This window comes from Trachinotus anak, unplaced genomic scaffold (assembly GCF_046630095.1).
Source record: "Trachinotus anak isolate AG129_WGS33_773 ecotype Australia unplaced genomic scaffold, CSIRO_AGI_Tana_v1 ptg000002l, whole genome shotgun sequence".
NCBI lineage: Eukaryota > Metazoa > Chordata > Actinopteri > Carangiformes > Carangidae > Trachinotus > Trachinotus anak.
The window spans coordinates 27354340-27369952 of record NW_027273853.1 but is presented as its reverse complement, the minus strand read 5'-3'; the positions used below and the strand labels follow the sequence as shown (position 1 = coordinate 27369952).

Genomic DNA, 15613 nt, shown 5'->3' with positions numbered 1-15613 from the left:
CTGTGCTCAGTACGAGGTCATGTTGGTTAAAGTGGCTTCATCCAAGTGTCATAGTCTCCTACTGGTCATTAATATTTTTCTTGGGATTACATTTCTATAACCCCTCCTGCATCGCTGCAACACTGTGCATACTGCACACACTGTGTGTTTTTCATCATTTAAAATTTACAGTTCCTGAATAAGTTGCCATGTACTGCATTTTCCCATATTTTACTACTGTGTTGTATTGTATTTTGTTATTTGTTAGGTTATTTAACAGGGACCATGCAGATGAACATAGTTTGCCTTATAAATGAAGGCACAGGTCTGCTGATGCCAGTGTAGACCTCTGACCTTTTCATGTAACTCACAGTGTGGTCATTGTGTTGTGTAATGAATCGAGCAGCACCACGGTCAACAGCAGCAGCATGAGCAGACAGGAAGACTCCATTAACCAATATCAACCATGTGGTGGGTTTGACGGTTTTTGGGTTTTCAAAGGTGAAACAAGCTCTTCAGTTTCTGTGTAAGAATCCAGTGTGAATGTTTAATTTTTGAAGAAGATGTTTAACGTGAGTTTTGTTGGATAATGTGCTGTCTGGCCAAATTCCCAGGTATTTCAAATGCTGTACTATCTCTGTAAGATCTCCATTAGCAGCATGTCTAGGAGATAGCAGTTTGTGGTGCTGTTGAATTTTGGTGTTAGGTGTTTTTGTTAGCTTTGCTCTCAGATAATAAATAGTGTTGACAAAATAATAGAGACAATTGTTGTATGTTATGTTGTGAATAACGTAATCATCAAGGGTGCATTGAGAGGATGAGGATGGACATGGAAACTGGCAGAAAGAAATGGATCCACATGACAACGTGGGTTTAAATTAGCAATTTTATTGAAGATTTGATTGAAAATAAGAATATGACTTTCACTCTGCGGTTTCTCTTTTATCAGTGTGAGTGAAGACTGACTTATTTTGTTTATTGACGTCTTTAGCCTTTAAAACCATCATGTTGCATCAAATGCTACTTTTTATTGACAGACATGATCACAGTAAACATGAAAGCTCAAAGCTGATTAACACTTCAGACTTTAAAGTTTGAATTGGTAGGATTGCTCAGCACCTTCATTTTCCCAGGCAATAAAAAAAAAAACCACATATCAAAATAAACACATTTCTGCATGTAGCACATTTAAAATCTGGAGAAGAATTTGTGAAGCAACCAAAGTCAAGGAGCAACAAATCATTTGCTCAAGAGGAAAAACATGGGACCAATTCTACTCCAAACAGTTTGGACAATGTTTCAAAGTATTGGGAAGTAAGGCACTCATAAGCTTTTATTAAATGCATACTGAAGAAGGATCAGATACCTCTGAAAATACAGCAAACACATATGTTCTCCCCAGTAACCACTTTTATCTAAACTTGCAAGTAAGAAGCGATCTGAGAGAAAAAGTCCAGTTTGAACTCTTGGAGATCTTTTGAGATAAATGGTAAAGGTTCATCAAAGCAACAGCCTCAAAAATATCACTGGAAAAATCGATCAAATACTCCAGGAAAACAAAATCACACATTTATATTATATTATCGAAAAGATGGAGAAAACAATCACACCAGATAATAATATGTCACCTTATTAGCAGGAATATACTTGGAAGATGAATATAAGGTAAAGTGTGTTGAAGTATACACAAAACAACTCCAGCTGTTGGAGTGGATGTGGGGAAAAAACACCGGTTATACACATATTACATATATGTATTCCAACTTTACACATAAAAACCCAAATTAACTAGAAAAACAGAATATTCTTTTAGGAATAAAAAGTCAGCAAAAGCAAGAATAGTAATGCTTTTAGATTTTGACAATCACGGCTCTTCAGCAATTAAGAAAAGGCTGGAAAAAAATGGGGTAAATAAGTTGCTGGAAATAGTAGAAGATGTAAACAACATGGAAAAGGTAACTTACAAAATCAATAAGAAACAGAAAGAAGCTGGAAAAATCAAGCAAAGGCATCTGACTAATTATATTTGATGCATTTGTTAATGAAACAACAGTTGGATCATGTTTGAGAAGATGATTTAAGTAGTTTCACACAGTAGTAACATTATCACAGGAGCAGATCTACTCCTATAATGAAATGTGTAATATAGAATAAGTCTTTGTGTGTGTGTGTGTGTGTGTGTGTATAGAAACAATACAGACATGTATGTAAATATGGTATGAAGATACACACAGGACTCAGTAACAACTATTGCTATATCCGTATCCATTGTATGCACCGTTGGTGTGAGGGTTACAAAAGATGTATAACAACAATAAATATTTCAATGACATTAACTGACACAATAAAGCATAAAAAAGAAAATGAAAGGTTAAAAAATAAATCACAATAAACATGAGGCTGGAATCTTTTAACAGTATGAAAACGTAATATTTCTGTCACCACTAGGTGGAGACCTTTTCAGTTTGATAAGACGGAGTTGCAGCAGTCTCCAGAGCTGGTGTTAAATCTCCTGAGGAACAACTTTACATGGGCTGCTGGTCAGTTATAAGGATATGATACAAAGTTCAGGAAGGTCAGTCATCTTATGGCCGATAAATGCTATAAAATACAGCTGCACCATTGAAATCACAGCATTTTTATCTGTGGGTTCTCCATGTTCCCCCTGAAAATACTACCAGCTCCTAAGGAACCCAAGCCACCAGCTGTTCTCGAAGGTTAATACATACATGGTTAATACATTCATTAAAAATCATTGGAAGTTACAGATGTCTAAACAACACGCCAGCACCACAACTGTAAAAGATGCACAAGAAGATGGAATTTGGGGACGGATTCTTGGTTGGAGCAGTATGAAATGCTTCCACAAGAGTGACAGTAAAGTAAAGTACAATCTTAAGGCTTTTAGTGCCCTGCAAACCTTTCTTTGTGATTCATGTAAAAGTGTTTAACAGGCCAGTTTTATGACTTGACTATTGCGTTTCTTCTCAACCCTCAGAAACCGTGAATCCTTGTGATGAACAGGCAGAGCTTGAAGAGGTTTATTTCTTGTCTAACTCTGCCACCAAGATGCGCAGTTTGTCCACCACCTCTGTGAAAGAGAAAGATTCCCATGGTATTAGTATTATTAGTTTAGATGAGTTCTAACTACGTAAACAGTTTTTTTTTTAGAATGGGGGCTTCCAATTATGTTACTTTCAACCCCTTAAACACCAACTGTTTCAAGAGTTTCAGATCATTTGCTTGATACTTGCTGATACATAAGTGCAAAGACAGCAGTGCATGAAGTGCTGGCAGTGACTGGCTTACCTCCAGAAGATGGTCTTCTGAAGCTGTCATATTGACGGCAGTCGTTGATCAGCTTTTGCAGTGGTCCAGGACAGTCGTCAGGAAGCTCCTCGCCAGATCTGTCTTTGCACACTATCTGTTGGATTTGACTAACTTTCAGACCTGTAAAAAGAGCAATGACATATTATTGATCATTTCACAACAGCACAAACCACTGATTGATGCCAACTCCTAGACATGCTGCTAATGGAGATCTTACAGAGATAGTACAGCATTTGAAATACCTGGGAATTTGGCCAGACAGCACATTATCCAACAAAACTCACGTTAAACATCTTCTTCAAAAATTAAACATTCACACTGGATTCTTACACAGAAACTGAAGAGCTTGTTTCACCTTTGAAAACCCAAAAACCGTCAAACCCACCACATGGTTGATATTGGTTAATGGAGTCTTCCTGTCTGCTCATGCTGCTGCTGTTGACCGTGGTGCTGCTCGATTCATTACACAACACAATGACCACACTGTGAGTTACATGAAAAGGTCAGAGGTCTACACTGGCATCAGCAGACCTGTGCCTTCATTTATAAGGCAAACTATGTTCATCTGCATGGTCCCTGTTAAATAACCTAACAAATAACAAAATACAATACAACACAGTAGTAAAATATGGGAAAATGCAGTACATGGCAACTTATTCAGGAACTGTAAATTTTAAATGATGAAAAACACACAGTGTGTGCAGTATGCACAGTGTTGCAGCGATGCAGGAGGGGTTATAGAAATGTAATCCCAAGAAAAATATTAATGACCAGTAGGAGACTATGACACTTGGATGAAGCCACTTTAACCAACATGACCTCGTACTGAGCACAGACACTGAATCCCAAACTCAAACAGAACATTTGGCGTCAGGGTTGGATTTTGATGGCTGGTCTGCAGATACTCACCATCAAAAGGTTTCTTACGAGTTGCAATTTCCCACAGGACAATCCCAAAGCTGAAAGACAACATTTCCAAGTGAGGTTTGTTTAATTGCTGAATCACAAAATTCATGAGTTCAACTGCTTGTCCATGGACAGTGTCAGGCAGCGGCCACACTGAGCAGCAGCCTATGTTAACACAGTTAGTACCATTCACTAATAAGTCGAACATCACAAAGGGCTCAAAAGTTGCAACTAATGGCTTTATTGATGATTCATTTATCATATACTGTTTGGGTTGCCAGGTTGGTGTTTATCCTCCCCCAGCAGGACTTTGCTCAGTAGCAGACAGGAAATCACTGGCTGCTCGCTGCCCTCCCTGGAAGACATTGCCAGCAACCGCTACCTCACCCAGACTGCAAAATGAAACTTCTGGGCCAACATATGTTGCGTCCTCAGCCCACCTCTGGCCCATATCCTCACACAGCCACGCTGATTCTGTGGAACCGGGGGTATACTTGGCCAGAAGGAAGCTAGCACGTGGCCCAAGTGTGGGCCACTTTATTTTGCTATCAGGGCAGCAGAGCCACTAACATAATCAGGGGGGTTGGTTCAGGTATGTTTATACTTTTTTGTAAATTGAACATAAAATGTAGTTAAAGAAAATGTTGCCTTGCTTTTTAATGTGGTCAAATGTCAATAAAAGGTCCAATATAAAAAAATTAAAATCTTTGTGGCACCCACTGTTATAAATCCTGAATAAATGGTGACCTAATAGAACATGGTACCATAAAATTCACATCTTCATGTTGTGAAGCTGGGTGGTATCTGACCTGTATATCTCACACTCTAGGGTGTATTCATAGCTGGCGTCGTCGAGCTTCTGAGGAGATGCGTAGCATACGGGCCTGCTGTCTTCAATTTTCGACCTTCTCAGTGACGTCTCTGTTTTTGCCAGCTCAAAACCTCCCAGCTGAAAAAAAACAAAAACACACATCAAGACTTAAGACCTCTTAAATACCACCATTCAATGGGCTGGAAACCATCCCAGCATGCACTGACTTCAGTACCTTGACTCTGTAGCCCTCAGCCACCAGGAACTTGCTGCTGGTGATGCATCCATGAACCTTACTTTTTACTTCAGTGTGATGCAGCCTGAGAGAAAACAGAGATTATCATCGGTGAATTTCATCATAAACTTCAGATCATAAATTGTAGGCTTCATGTGTCGTTCTGGATATCATAGGAACTCTGCCATCTAGTGGCAGAAATCATTAAAGATCCCCTCTGAAAAAATCAAGTTTTTAACCATGTTAACATGTCTATATGATGTTTTTTATATAATACAGAACACTTTAAGAGTGTAATACAGTCAACACCATGACTGAGTATTTCCACCTTGAACTGCAGTGAATCAATGACTGTAAAATAAAAACAATAATAATAAACAATAAAAACAGATTCAGACAGCCAGGGATTCATACATCATAGAACATAAGGAACCAATCCTGTCAACTAATGGGGATGTGGGCGGGGCTAAATAAACCTGAAACCTTAACAGTCCAGAGGGTGAGAGTTAGCATTAGCACAACCACTAACACTGTGTCAGCTACTCCCAGTTACAAGCTAACATAATTAACTACGCTAACCGTTCTGTCTTCTGGTCTCAAGGCGCACAAAGCCTGATCGAGATTTCTCAATGAGGAAGTTAAGTGCAGATGTGCTTCCAGCCTGAGTTTTGGGGATTTTTTTTTCACTTTTTATGTGGGAGAACCAGGGCCATAGCAGAGTATTTTTACAGAGTTAAAAACATGTCAGAAGTGGAACTTTAATCTGCAATTTATGCTGATTTGTAACTGTGTAAAAAAGTTAAGCATAAATCTTCTCACCCACAATATTCGCCATCTTGGCTGCGTAGTGGTGTACACTTACAAATATAAGGTATACATACAGTATCTGCAACATGTTTGTTGTGGTGACGTGATGCAAGGATACATGTATGTACCATGAGACAGTACAAATGTGTCAACCATCAGAGATTTATATCGTGGTCGTTATTCCTGCAATACTGTTGGTTTTATTTGGCCTTTGTTGGAAAACTTGTAAATCACTGAGCATGGCATTTTACTTTTTTAATCTCACCAGCACCAATAAGGCTTTCCCTCCCTTCTCTCTGTGTTACATCATTCCTTGCACATTTAAATTTGACACATCATTAATTATTGTAGACTGACCGGAAGAGTCCTTGTGCTGCATCCAGACACATACGAGCTTTCCTGGGCCAGAGCAGTTCGGCATCAGAGTCCAGAACCTCTCGGAGACTTCCCATCTCACAGTACTCTGTGATTACGAGGAGCTGAGGGCGGGGTCCTGCAGGCACAAGGACACATTGCATTATAATTATTATTGTAAAGGTGCTATGTGGCTGGTATTCTGTGATTTACATCCTCACTACTACTCACCGTCTTCACCCTGGACACAGATGCCATACATTCGCAGGATGTTGGGCGACTCAAACTGTTTCAAGGTTTCAACCTCCCTCTTGAAAGTGCGACGTATTGCTCTACATATGGAAGAAAAGTCTAATGAATATGTGTCAACTTTAATGCACTGCATACTTTAATATACCAGGTTATATGAAAACACATAAACAGAGAGTGAATCATTAAAAGAGTCCAACCAACCATGACAATCACTTATTCTATTGATTAATTCCTAATAAGCTCCTCCTCATTGGTTATCATAATAATTTGCAGAATAAAATCTGCAGATCTCAGGTCACATTTGTGACTGTGTGTATCTTTCAATCAGATTATATTCAAAACCATTCAAATCACATTTAAGAATCTTCAGATTAAGATCAACAGGGAGGGAGAGGGGAGTCTACATGTCAGTTTAATTCTACAGCTTCAAAAATCTAAATCATCTAAAAAATCTGAACTTTATACAAGTTGAACTGATGCTGCTTTTAAAAAAATTAAATTACACACAGGTATCATTCTCTAATCAAATAGGGCTGTTTCCCTGTATTTTCAGTATTGCCCTGCAGTGTGGCACTGACTCTGGGCTGGAGGTCATAGGGTCCTTGTATCTCTTGATGGCCACTGTGAATCCACAAAACGTTCCCTTGTAGACCTCTGAGGTTGATGTTATCATGAAAGGCTCTTTGTCGGCTTCATACTCCAGTTCACGTTGTTTGATCATTCGGTTGCTTTCAGTGACAGCAGGTTTATCCACTGTGAAAATACACACATTGTTGTTCAGGTGGAGTCAAGAGGAGAGAATGGCTCATCAGCAAAAAACCTTCATTTCATCAGTTTTATATTCTCTTTTTGTGACAGCTGGGCTCATCGATCTGGGTTTAACAAACTCCGAACCTAACCCTCACCCATGAGATGGAAAACCAGAGTTTCCCTCAACTTGAAGTTAAGAAAAGTTTTCAAAACCTATTAAAATACATTTCAAAAATATATAATAAAAATATAGTTAAAACTTCTGGAACAGACTCCAGAGGATGAACCTTCTGTTTATCTCCACTGTCCATAAGGACACACCACTTTCTCACAAACACTGTAGACCATAGAAATACTCCTGGATTAAAAATATTATGATGTCAGCTCTATTAGTACTCTATTATATTAGTATCACAGCTAATACTGCTGCAGCCTCAAGTACTCATTGTAATAACAATACTGATGCAGGAGCTTGTGTTTTGGTGCACTCACACATTGTTATGAGCTTTTCCACATCGAGTTTGAGGGCGTCCAGTTTTTCTTGCTGTTCCCTCATGTTCTCCAGGAGCACTGAAGAACAGACAAACACAACTGATGACACAAAGGCATCCACACTCTACAAGATCAATTTTAAGTCTATGCTGACTGAGTCCATTATTATTTCTTATTTAGGTGAATGATCTCGCTGTTGTATGAAATGACATTCCCTATTTCACTGGTTCCCAACCTTTTCCAGCTCTTGAAAATCTCAAAAGTCTTGGTGCCCCACATCCGACCCCTTAACAATACAGAGGCCAGACAATGCCTCAGTGATAACGATCGAACATTCAGGATTGAACTGAAAGCACCAGATTTTTGGATGTAATCTTTTAGCAAACAGTCTGACTGAGGAAGCAAATGAGTATGAGATGTGGTCCAGACGGCCACAACTTCTCTCTCAGAAAGTATAAAGTTCTAGTCGATAGTAGTTCCAGTGTTTGATTGACAAGCCAGAGTCCGAGAGGTTTGTCTCACCATAATCCCTGTTTTAATCACCAGGTATAACTAAGCAGTGATCTTCACTATGGCCATGGCCTAGTTTAAATCTCAGTGTTGTGTTGTGGTTTTTACAGAAGCTCTTGATGGATTTCTTACCACACCCACACATCCACTTCATAAACAAACCACAGTAGCTGTATATACTGTGTTTGTAATGTTGTTGTGCAAATCAAATCAAGTCAAAATCAGTTTCACTCACAGTCCTTCAGCTCCGCGTCATCCTCCCTCGCAGCATCCTCGTCGTCTTTCTGACTGCAGACCTTTGCATACACCTCGTGCAGCTTATTCCCATGCTCCAAATTCAGAGCTAAAAGGAGCAGCTCGTAGCCTTCACGGATGCGTTCATTCACAATGTTGAAATCCTCTGCATAGCTGCCAACTTTCACGATGCGCTTCGCCCAGTTGGTGGAGGTGTACTTCTCTATGAGTGTCTTTGCTGCTGTCAGAATGCCGGTGAGTTCCTCAAGGGCCCTGTCTACATCTTTAGAGACCTGGATTTTCTTCCTCTCTTTGGTGGACGTCACCAGCTGCTCCACGGCTTTGACCCGCTCACAAACACGCCGGCAGCGCTTCTTATTGGCCTTCACATTTTCGACCAGTTGGTAGATCTCAAAGGCAATGGACAGGATGCTTTCTACGGCCTCTACGTAATCCATGATCAGCTAGAGACACAAAGAGGAAATTAAGTTTGAGCAGTGAAATGGAAAAAATCAGAGGTGGATGCAGAATAACTTTAAGTGAACCACAGTTTTCTGAGCTTAAATAACCTGAATTATCCAGAGCAATAACAGTCACGGCTTGGTTAGATTTAGGATCTCATCTGTGTCATATTCCTGTGTTTTGTTGACCCATCCACCCCAACCTCCTCCTGACGTGGACTTTGTCACTCTGTGAACATCACCACACTTTTCCCTTTGCTCCTGTCATCGTTACTACGACCACCAGATGTCGCCTAGCAACAGAACCTGACTCTGGGTCATAGTGACCTGCTGACAGACGACCTGTGGGCTCGTTTTCTACAGGACAGCCTCATTTATTTTGGTGTTCACCACAGACAACATCATCAAACGCTGATCCAGTGACTCTCTACAAACCTTTTCATTGGTGTTACTTCTTCAATAATGACTTTTTACAACCTAACAGGTCCAGTATAATTATAAGGAACCAGCTCTGTACTGAACTGGGCTGTCATTTATTTAAATTGGCACTGAGCTGATGTGAAGTTATTAAGTTTAGGAGACTCAAGGTGAAAAAAAAACAAAAAACAAATCACATGGGACTGATGGTGAACATAAGGGAGGATGGTTTTACTTTGAAAGAATAAAGGATTAGTTGGTCTTACTGATATTCTGACTGCAAAATCATCTGTCTTAGAACAAGGAACAGTCTATGGTAGCAATCATAGTATAGTATCAAAATTACAGTGTCCCAAAATAATAATATAGTAATAATATATATATAATCACAATCAGCATTGCAATACATATAAAAATAGAATTAATAACTATAATATATAAAAAGGATTGTTGTGGCTGGTCTGCAGTGGCTGCACCAATTCTCTCTGGCTTAGTTGCTCTTGTGGGTGGGGGCTGAGTTGGCAAATACAGATAAATATCCTGTTTGCCCACATGCTTTGGTATGAACTTAATTTATTTGCACCCAGATGAACTGAGCTGATGTTATATAAAGTTATTTCCCACAGGAGTGTTTCAATTAGGGAGGTCTGTGATGCTGAGCTAAGCCTTCAGGTGAACAAAGACACAGGCCATCAGTAATTCATGTTGACAGCAGACACAGTCCATCACCATGAGGCTGAGGGTGTCACAGAGAAACACATCTGCTCTTTGATCCATGCCCCCGAATGTGGGAAAGAAAATTCACTGTGCAGCAGCAGAAGCTTTCCTGTTGGGACAGAGATGATTTTCTGGAGCACAAAGGAGGAATTGACAGGTTTAGTGTTACAGTGTTTTCCCAGCCTTTATAGTACGCACTCTACCACATGGGTGGTGGGTATAGCTGATGAAGGCATAATGTACATGGTTAAACAAAAGCAGCATGTTTATTTGTTATGTTAAAAGAATCCATGTAGGCAAGAGCTGATGTTTTACTGTTGCGTCTGATCCAACCTCCAGTACTGGGAGCAACATGATAATAAAAACTTAATCAAAAATAAAAAGTATTGTAAACACACTGACGTTCACTGGTGCAAAGTATTCAACTACTTCTGTCTTTACCAAATATCTTTTATTTAGCCAAAGAAAGTAAGAAAGGATTATGAAATTATATTATGTACGTTTGCAGGTATAAAACAGATGATATGAAGGTATAAGGACTGTCCTTGAGATTTGAACATTATCCAAGATAAACAATTGGAAAAGAAAGGAGAAATTAAACAAAAACTGAATAATTAAATAAGTGAACAAATAATTAAATACTTACACTTTATGAAAACTGACAAAAATAATTGTGCGAAAATATTAAATAAGGGAGAAAAGATTAATCTGAGTGGAAACATAACTCAGACAGGTAGCCCTGGAGGAGCAGTTTTCTACCTCTATCTTTCCTAACAACTACTTTTCAGAGTAAGTTGTACTTTACTCTTATGAAATACAAGACAATGTTAAAGATTAAAGCAGTTCTTTTCTCGTCTTTGTTGATGTGACCTCTTACTAAAAAGCAGAAGCAGAATCAATAAACTACTTAAAACTGTAGCTGAAGTAGTTAAAACCAGCTCCACTGTAAAAAAAAAAAAAAAAAAATCCATGTGTGCAGTCATATTCACCCTTTCTGTGCATAACCAGTGTTTTCTCTTTCACTCTGAGTACATTTAGCTGATAATACTTCTGTACTTTAACCTGAGTAGGATTTTCAATACAGGACTTCACAGGAAAAAGGAGAATTTCATCCACCACAAATCCTTTTACTTTACAGTTGTTACAGACCAACAAGTAAATCCTTGTTTTCTGCACGTGAAAGAAGCTGCTGAGTGAAAACATGTTTGGAATAAAAAGCCGTTCTCTGTGAAACCTCACTCAGTAACTCTTCCACGTTTCCATTTAAAGCTACAGTATGTAACGTGTGGATTGAGTTCTAGTTCTAGTTTGAGTTCAAATCCTGAGCTTCTCAGACAGTGCACAGACGTGTTCAGTGTGGAAACTCTCGTGTCTGTCTGCTCCTTCCTCCCTCCCTCAGCCTCTGCTTCTCCTCAGTTGTGAAATTCACGCGGGAAACTATGAGCAGGACTTGCCCTAGTTTTAATTTTCTCCCGGTGAAGCCTCAAACCTGAGGGTGGGAGGCTGCGGGGAATGTTTCTCTTTAGGAAAACTGCAAGCTGACATATATGTTAGCTTATCGATGTATAGCTAGCATATATATATATATATATATAATATATATATATATATATATATATAGCTGCTGTAGAGTAATAACTTGCCATGCTCCTAATCTTCAAGATGCTTCACGCTCACAGAGTCAACAACCAGAAAGACACGTGAAGAGCTAACAGCAGAGACAATCAGAAACAGAAAGATTAGTTACCTTTTAGTGGGAGTCAGAGGAAGCTGCCAGCGTATGTGTCATGTGAGGACTGGCAGGAATGGAAGCTGGTCTATATAGCCCCCAGCCCCTCCCTCTGCTGCACACGACTTCCTGCTTCTCTCTGGTAGTCACAGCCCGTCCGCCCTCTGGGTTTTGTTCTTGCTCTGACAAACACAGGATTTATTTATGTTTTCCTTGGAATGGAAACATAACTCACTGCACGGTGGCAGGGGGGCAGAGCAAATGAGTCCCTGGAGGCTTCCTGACTTGCTCTTGCAGCGATCTTGTCGCTGGTTTCCTCTGAAACACTCTGGGTCCCGGCTGTAGTTGTGAGGGGAATGATGCAACTAACTACCGACATGCTGAGGGTCCTCAAGAAGCCGGGAATTAAATGTTTGTTTCTAAGCAATTTTGACATTAACATTAGCCTTAGTGGTTAATAATTAGTGGGTTTGACAAATAATTCACCTGCTGGGCAACAGCTGGTGGGTAGACAGAACTGATTAAGCAACATTTCCTTCCGTGCCTCTTATCATGTGACTGAGGATGTGAAAGGAAGATGAGCTCATCAACAAGTGATGTGAAGGAAACTTTATGAACAAGAGAGAGTCTGTCTGGTTCCCTACCACAGATTTCCTGTTCTGCTCTGTAAGGTCAAAGTGAGGACATTCATTTTTCCACCATAGGTGATTAAAAAGTGTGACATGTAGCAGTTATAACAAATCAATAGCATAATATAAAAACATTTAGACCCTTTACAAAACTTTCCCTTTCAGCATTTACACATTTATAAAACTAAACCTACTGTAAATAGCAATTTTAGAACATGCCTCATTTAGTGTGTATGACGACCCACTGGACTTAAGGAACACTGGTAACAAGATAAAGATGTGAAGCTAAAGAGGTAATGCTTTAGATCATGACCTGCATCATACATCAGAATTCTTCCCAACTTGGTGGAATTTCTGCACCAGTGCACCACATATCGATACACAATACGAAGTTAAGAAATAAGGTGACAACAATCTGGGACCACAGAAAGAATGGTTTACTATAGGCAGCCTTTTTAACTGTAAGGAGCAGCAACATTAACATGAAACAAACAAAAAAAGGATCATTTGCTGCAGAAATGTTCAAAAACAACATTTCAGATATTCAAGTGATGAATTATGACTCGTCTGCTTGTTCGGGGTGTGGGACTCTTACAGTAATATATGGATAACAGAAACTTTCTGTGAACACAGGTTTATTATGACCATCACTCCCAGACCATAATGACAAAGCCCAACCTCAATGAAGCTGTCACTTTAACCCAAACCCTGATCTTTTCCTAACACTAACCAAGTTGTTGCTGAGCCTGAACCAAACCGAACCTTGAATGTGCTGTTGTCAGATCAGAAGATGATTTTCTGTACGTTCAGACCGAAACCGAACGAGAGCATCAGATAATATCAAAGGTCATTTCCTATGAGAGACAGCAGCAGGCACCAGCACGGCCATTGGCTGGGTTTTGGTGGTGTGGATGTCAGGAAAAGTTCAAGTCCAGGCAAGTTGTGGAATGACACAGGTCGGTGGTGTACAGCCCACTGGATCTCCCACCTGCACCACATGGTTTTCTTCTGTCTGACTGGTTGTACTTTTTATTGTGCACCATACAACAGCCCTTTCTCACATCCAGTCAGTGTTTGGCTTTCTTTTAGGTTCATAAATGTGATTTATTCTTCATGTCCAGCTGTTTCCCTCCCTGTGTCGGGTCCTAAGAGCCGGGTCGTGACAGGCAGCGACCCCAGAATGATCGGAGTGAGAGAACATGAGTGAGCAAAGCTGTGTAAACTTTTGTTCCCATCGAACGGTGAAATGGATTTCTGTTGCGGCTCATCCTTTACGACATGCACGCACAAAGGTGTGTGACGCTGCAGGTGTGTGACGCTGCAGGTGTTCCAGGTGAGTTAGTGACGTGTGGAGAATTGCACGCTAACTGCTGCATGCAGAATAGCATTCAACAACAACCCTGCTAGCTGTCTTTTGAAGTTTATTTTGGAGGACTATGTGTGTAAAGCTTCCACGTTAGCATGACTTCATCCAAATTAAAATGATAATGGGAGCAGATTTACTGCTCCAACTTCATGGAAATCCTTTAAACTCGAGGTCTCTGATTGAAGACAGAACCACACAGTCAGTAACTGTAGATTTTATCAGCTGAAATGAAAACTGTCCCAGGCAGATTTCTATTAACTGCAGCTAGCTAGCTAGCTGGTTAACATTAGCTCTGGCTGAGGTTTTGATATCATGCTCACAGCCTGAGGCTAAAGCTAAATGTGCCAGTTAAAAAGTCTCCAGGCACAACAGAGCCTCTTAGTCCTGGTGTTATGGTGCAGCATTAGAAGAAGAGAAATGTATTATAATGTTGTTATTCCTTTATAAAATGACACATCATGAGTCACTTGAACAAAAACACTTTTTATAGTAGTGTATAGACTCAATATTAATATCACTGTCTAAATAATCCATAAAATATATTAGTCTGGCTACAGTTTACATTCAGCGTCTGGTTCATATTTGTGTTAGGAGATACAGAGAGGGAAAGATTAGTGTCTGCACTATTGAAGCCGACTTGTGTTTGCTGTGCCACGTTTTGCTTTACATGATTTGATTCTTTCTGTTTTGAATCTAATCAGTGTGCAGCCCACGATTCCCACAGGAGGAGGCAGAGCGAAGGACCCCTCCCCAGCACAGGTGTCAGGTATTTTCAATCTGCAATCAAAGCAAACTCATCGGTGGCTGTTACTATAAAGGTGGCAGAGCAGAGCGGCCTCAGCCTCTCTTTGCCTTCCCAATGCTGAGCAGCGTGGGTTCCTGGGTGGACTGTGGAGAAAGATGGCCCACATGACCGTGGACCTTGAGCGTTTCAGTGTGGAAGAGGAAAGTAAGCTTTTGTTCTTTTAACATAATGGATTTTAACAGGGAAAGATTTTAACACTGACTTTCGACATATTGGTCTCAGGAACTTGGGCATAACTACCTTGTTGAGTGGAATAAGTGGATCTTTTAAAGAAGGACCACCATCAAAGACAGGAGCCATTGGACGGGATAGAGCTAACCGGACTGGGGGAACAGACTGAGACCCCCCCCCCCAGCTGAGCACACTCAGCAGCCGGCACCTGTTGGAGCACAGTTTGAGCTGATTCACTTTCACCTTTTGGCCTTAACATTTGTTTGTTTTTTTCAGCAGGGAAACAAGACAGTTGTGAACACATTCTGCTTTATCAGGGCTGGCAAGACACCAGACCTCAGATCTTTATTGAAGTGTAGTTTAGTGAATACTGACAATAAATCAATAAAGATTTAAACAAGCACTGAATTCCAATTATCAATAACATTTACAATATCTCTGAGCTGTGATACAGGTCAACCTCCAGAGTTCCCACTACAGAAGCCTCCAGCAACCTGCAGACCGGTCACCTGCAGAGACCTGTGAAGCCAAAGAGCTCTGGGGTCTAAACTGTGCTGGACTATCGGGGTAACCCTGTTTGTGTCCGATGGGTGTGGACCAAAGGGGTCTAAATTTCTTGGTTTTAAATCTGTAATATGTCTGATCAGAGAACAGGAAT

General features: G+C 40.2%; 1 protein-coding gene across 1 annotated transcript; it reads right to left on the bottom strand.

Moving 5' to 3' along the window:
• Positions 1 to 847: 847 nt before the first annotated feature.
• Positions 848 to 12140, bottom strand: LOC139606895 (mixed lineage kinase domain-like protein). The gene is made up of 11 exons (XM_071459330.1): positions 12003 to 12140; positions 8662 to 9124; positions 7917 to 7994; positions 7253 to 7427; positions 6654 to 6754; positions 6426 to 6561; positions 5262 to 5346; positions 5025 to 5164; positions 4219 to 4268; positions 3289 to 3429; positions 848 to 3070 (listed from the first exon to the last, which is right to left on the bottom strand). Exons 2-11 carry the CDS (start codon positions 9116 to 9118, stop codon positions 3021 to 3023), a joined length of 1413 nt encoding a protein of 470 aa, XP_071315431.1. The 5' UTR covers positions 9119 to 9124; positions 12003 to 12140; the 3' UTR covers positions 848 to 3020.
• Between the last annotated feature and the right edge of the window lie 3473 nt (positions 12141 to 15613).

Coding starts and splice junctions, on each gene's coding strand:
- LOC139606895 (XM_071459330.1), bottom strand. CDS start 9,118: ATGGATTACGTAGAGGCCGTAGAAAGCATCCTGTCCATTGCCTTTGAG. Junction 5,165..5,261: donor CTGAGGGCTACAGAGTCAAG/GTACTGAAGTCA, acceptor GTTTTTTTTCAG/CTGGGAGGTTTTGAGCTGGC. Junction 3,430..4,218: donor TCGTAAGAAACCTTTTGATG/GTGAGTATCTGC, acceptor CTCTTTTTACAG/GTCTGAAAGTTAGTCAAATC.